The sequence below is a fragment of the Corvus brachyrhynchos genome, unplaced genomic scaffold (assembly GCF_000691975.1).
Source record: "Corvus brachyrhynchos isolate BGI_N302 unplaced genomic scaffold, ASM69197v1 scaffold4, whole genome shotgun sequence".
Taxonomy (NCBI): domain Eukaryota; kingdom Metazoa; phylum Chordata; class Aves; order Passeriformes; family Corvidae; genus Corvus; species Corvus brachyrhynchos.
The window spans coordinates 8203442-8207925 of NW_008237878.1; the positions used below are offsets into that span (position 1 = coordinate 8203442).

General features: G+C 65.8%; 1 protein-coding gene across 7 annotated transcripts; it reads left to right on the forward strand.

The window, feature by feature from the left end:
- Window positions 1-6: 6 nt before the first annotated feature.
- IL17RC (interleukin 17 receptor C) lies at window positions 7-4477 on the forward strand. 7 transcript variants are annotated; one of them, XM_017732555.1, is made up of 16 exons: window positions 7-893; window positions 967-988; window positions 1073-1446; window positions 1629-1740; window positions 1807-1851; window positions 2010-2149; window positions 2345-2404; window positions 2543-2597; window positions 2696-2880; window positions 2970-3020; window positions 3103-3148; window positions 3257-3369; window positions 3477-3545; window positions 3618-3675; window positions 3775-3903; window positions 3979-4477. In XM_017732555.1, the coding sequence occupies exons 1-16, from the start codon at window positions 219-221 to the stop codon at window positions 4143-4145; spliced, it is 2301 nt and encodes a 766-aa protein (XP_017588044.1). In that variant the 5' UTR covers window positions 7-218; the 3' UTR covers window positions 4146-4477. The 7 variants fall into 7 exon arrangements, with proteins under 7 accessions (XP_017588044.1, XP_017588050.1, XP_017588043.1 ...); XM_017732561.1 differs by having other exon boundaries at window positions 3808-3903; XM_017732554.1 differs by having other exon boundaries at window positions 591-893; window positions 2342-2404.
- Window positions 4478-4484: the final 7 nt, after the last annotated feature.

Sequence of the window (4484 nt, forward strand, 5' to 3'; positions counted from 1 at the left end):
GCGGGGGTCCAATCAGGACTGGCCTCAGTCATGGAGTGTGCTGCAGGGGCTGGACCAAGCATCCAGCTGGTCATCTGTGGCCAGGAGTGGAGATGCTGTCCGGAAAAGGGGCAGCTTTATTCCCATACAGGGACCTGCTCTAGAGGAGAGCCCGTAGAAGCCCCTTTGGACGCCACAGCCAAGCGAGCCGTTGGGGTGGTGCAGGAAGAAGCTGAGAGATGGGGAGGCTCCCTGCCCTGCCCAGGCACAGGTGGCTAGAGGGCTGGTGCTGGGCACAGCCTGGCCCTGCTCTTTGCCTCGACATTGCCAGCAGGACTTGGTCTGGGGTGGGAGCAATAAAGGTGTCATTTTACCCTGCCCTGTTGTCTCTCTGGTGTACCACGAGGGATTTGTTGGTGCCTTGGAGGGTTGAGGGCTGCCCAGTGCTCCTCTGCTGCACGGAGAGGCAAGAGGACGCACCCGGCTGGGCACAGCCTGTACCGGCACGGTTGCCACACCGTGTCCCCCAGCCGCTGTGGCTGCCTGGGGCCAGCCTGGCACCGTGCCCGTGCTATGGAGCCAACTCGTCCCTGTGGGGCCCCAAGCCCTCCCAGGGGTGGCGGGGCACGGAGCCCTCCGTGGTCGGTGCGGGAGCAGGAGGCCCCACCCCAGGGCGGTTGCTGACGCCACGCAAGGACCCGGGTGTCCGGGATCAGAGCAGGAAGCGGGAGCCGTCGGCGGCGGCGGGGCCCGTGGAGCCAGGAGAGGGGCGGTTGGGGAGTAGCCGGCGTGGGGCCGGGGCACCCCAAGGCCTCGGCCCCACCATGCACGCACTGGGGCAGCTTCTGCTGGTGCTGGTGGTGGGGTCGGCGGGTGGCCGTGGGGACCCCCGCGATACCCTGGCCTGCTCCCAGGTGAGTTGGTGTCACCAGCACGCAGGCGTCAGGCACCTGGCACCACCCCCGGCCTCACCCCTGCCTCCCCCAGGGCCTCACCTGCCGCCTCTTGGGTAAGTGCCATCACCATGCCATGGCCCCCGCCCCACCCAGGACATGGGCACCCCACCCCCATGCCGCCCTCTCTGTCCCCCCAGACACCGATGTGCTGTGCGGGACAGAGCCCCCGGGGCCCAGGCACGGGCTGGCCCCGGCTCGTCTGCGGCTGGAGCCGGCACTGCGCTGCACCGAGCCCACGGCCTGTGTGCCCTGCCTGGAGGCACGCGTGCGCCTGGCCTTGCCACCTGCTGCCAGCACCGCCACCGAGCCCCGCCGCTCCGTGCTGCCAGGCACCCCTGGGACAGAGGATAGCGGTGATGGGGGACAGCGGCCACCAGCGACTGGAGCCACCTCATCCCAGCCCAATATCACTGGGCTGCTGCTGCTCTCTGGGCACGCGTACGCCTCATCCCGCTGTGTGGCCGTGGAGGTCTGGGCACCCTTGGGCCCTACGCTGCGTAGCCGAACCGTGGTATGTAGATGCAGGGCACTGGGAATGTGTGTCCCAGCACTGTCAGTCCCTGGGCACCGGGGATGTGGGCACTGGCACCAGCGCATCCCTGTGGCACGGTGGTCCTGTTCCCGTGCCTCAGGGAGGTGGGTGCTGGTGGTGCCGGTGCCTCACCGCAGTGGGGTGGTGGTTTTCCTGCCCAGGGTTGGGTGATCTTCCGGTGCTTCGAGGCACCGCTGGGCTCTGTACTCCACGTCACGGCATACACGAACTCACGGGGCCGGCAGAGGCTGAGCCAGCAGCAGCAGGTGCCAGGTGAGCCCCAGCAGATCCCCTGCAGTGGCCCCAGCCCCCCTGCCCACTGATTCCCTGTCCCCACAGACTGTTCGTGGCCCGCAGCACAGGCCGCTGTCCCCCAGTGTCAAGGTAGGTGCTGGTGTCACCCCGCCTTAGTTTGCATCCCCCGGGGAGAGCTGGGCAGTGGATACCTGGGGTGAGAGTGACCCTGGGCATGCCATGCCTTGTGCCGTGGTGCTGGGCAGGCAGTGTCAGCAGCTGGGTGGCCTGAACTGCCTCTGATACAGTGCCCAGGCTGTGGGTCTCCCCGGGGCAGAAGGAGGTGGTTGTGGAGGTGCAGGGGGCTGCAGCGGGGCACAGCTACACGCTCCGGCTCTACCACAACAATAGCCACGGCACCAGTGGGCCAGGGCGTGCAGTGACCGCGGTGAGTATGGACCCTGTTCCCTGAACCCCCACCCTGTCTGTTTTCTGGTTGCTGCCCCCCTCCTCCTTCCCGAGAAGCTGTGTCTGTGTTATAGGCGGTGTGCTGGGAGAGGGTCCCCTGGGAGCGGATCCCCCTGGGTGACCCTGCTGGTGGTGATTTGCCACGGGGTGACCCACGTCTGGTTGCTGGTAGCAGAGCAGTCCCATGAGCTATGTCCTGCCCGCCGATGAGGTGCTGCCCTGCCTCTGCCTGCAGGTGGGCATCCAACTGGGCACCGCAGGGGTGGCAGGATGCCACTAAAGAGGGACTCCAAGCTCTATATATCTCCCTCTGATGTCCCAAGGGGGCCAGCCACAGCATGGATACTTTTCTTGTCTCTCTCCTCACTCCCAGGTCTGGCCGGAAACCCAGGACCCCCTGCGGGCCACCATGTGCCCCTTTTCTCATGGTACCTTCACTCTGAGACTGGGCTGTAGGGGGCTGGGACACAGGGGGACCTAAGGGGACACCACATGGGGTGACACCCCACTCCTGGTGCCTCTGCAGATGCTGAGGCCTGGGAGCGACTGTGGGCACAGAGCCAGCTGGTCCTGCACATTGAGGGGCAGGTGCTCACCTGCTCCCTCTCAGCCCCCTGTGACCTCCTGGCTGAGCTGGTGCCCTGCTGGCAGCCGGTGCCCTCTGGGCCCTGCCAACCCCTTCCTGGCCTGCAGCAGCCTGCCAGGGGGCAGGTGAGTGGGGCTCAGTGGGGCTCTGTGGGGCACTGCGAGCTTTGTGAAGGATGGTGGTGACAGTTACGGAGCATCCCTTCCACTCACAGGGACCCCAGGAGTTTGGAGGGCTGCGGCCACACCCCAACCTCTGCGTGCAGGTAGGACACCACTCTGCCCCACAGCTGTCCCACGGCAGCCCCACATCACCCCCAGGCACTGTTAATCCACTCTCTGGGGCAGGTGTGGAGCGGTGGGCAGGTCCGGCTGACCCAGTGCCTGCAGGACCGTGAGTACTGCTGGGGTGGGAGGGCAGGGGCAGCCTGTGGGTCCAGCTGGCAGGGAGCCCTCCTTGGCCTCCCCTCGCCACCTCCCCAGCCCCCTGGCACATTCCCAGGAGCGCTGCCCGGCCGCCCCGATGACCTCCTGCTGCTGGAACACAGGGGGAATGCCTCACTGTGTGCTGTGGAGCGGGGTGCCTGCACACCCCTTGCCAGCTTCACCAGCACGGTAAAGGGGAAGGGACCCCCATGTCCTGGCATCAGTGGCACTGGTGGCACAGGGACCCCTGTGTCTGGCAGTGGTGGCACCGCTGTCTGACCTGCGTGTTGTTGCAGGGAGCAGGGCACCCTGGGCTGCTGGAGCAGGATCTGCAGCAGGACGTGGCAGTGGGGCAGTGCCAGCAGGTCAGTGTGAGCAGCCAGCGGGCAGTGGATAGGGACTGGACAGTGTCTGACACGTCCTTGTGTCCCCCACAGCTGTGGCACCCTGAGAACAGCACTGGTGTTGCGCTCTGGGCCTGTCCCCTGCACAAGTGTGAGTGTCAACAGCCACAGTGGGAGAGAGGAGGGATAATGGAGGGCTGAGGGAGGGGATCCTCCTGTGGAGCCACTGGAGACCCTTGCTGGGTGCCAGGGACCCTCGGTGGATGCAGATCCTGCCCTGCAGACCTGCGTACCCACTGGGCACTGGTGTGGATGGGGGTGCTACTGGGGGCTGCCTGTCTCCTACTGCTGCTCTTGATGAAGAAGGAGGACATGAAAGGTGAGTGGTGCACTTCTGCGGGCTGTGCCTGGCCTGGGACCCCTCCTGGGACCTCACTGCCTCTCCTCTCCGCAGGATGGCTGAAATCCCTGAGGGCTGGCTATGGCTCTAAGGGTGAGTGTGGGCTGAGCCTGGGACTTCGGTGGGAGTGGGCAGTCTATGCCTCTCCCAGAGGGGTCAGCGGGCAGAGCGAGGTGGTCCCCCACCAGGACTACTTCATGTTTGCCTGCCCAACGGGGTAGGTAGGGGTCTAGGGAAACAGAAGAGGGTTTCTGTTTCACCCTCCCTCTGGGGGGTGGGAGGCAGGCTGCAATCTGCCTCCCACCATGTCTGTCCCTTAGGATGGGTAAAGGGTTCGGCAAGGGGATTGGGGGACTGACAAGGGGAAGGATCCCACATCAGTGGTGGTCTCAGCTGCTTCCCATTGTGGCAGTTCTTTAGCTTGGGTACAGGGGGTGCTGCAGAGCTTGGGCGACAGAGGCAGGGGATGGTCTCCCCCATCGTGGGTGCTTCCCGGCGTGCCTCCCGCCATAGGATGGGTGCGGGGTGCCTAGGGGGATGCAGACACTGAGCATCACCCA

Coding starts and splice junctions, on each gene's coding strand:
- IL17RC (XM_017732555.1), top strand. CDS start 219: ATGGGGAGGCTCCCTGCCCTGCCCAGGCACAGGTGGCTAGAGGGCTGG. Junction 989..1,072: donor CCTCACCTGCCGCCTCTTGG/GTAAGTGCCATC, acceptor CTGTCCCCCCAG/ACACCGATGTGCTGTGCGGG. Junction 3,149..3,256: donor GACCCAGTGCCTGCAGGACC/GTGAGTACTGCT, acceptor GCACATTCCCAG/GAGCGCTGCCCGGCCGCCCC.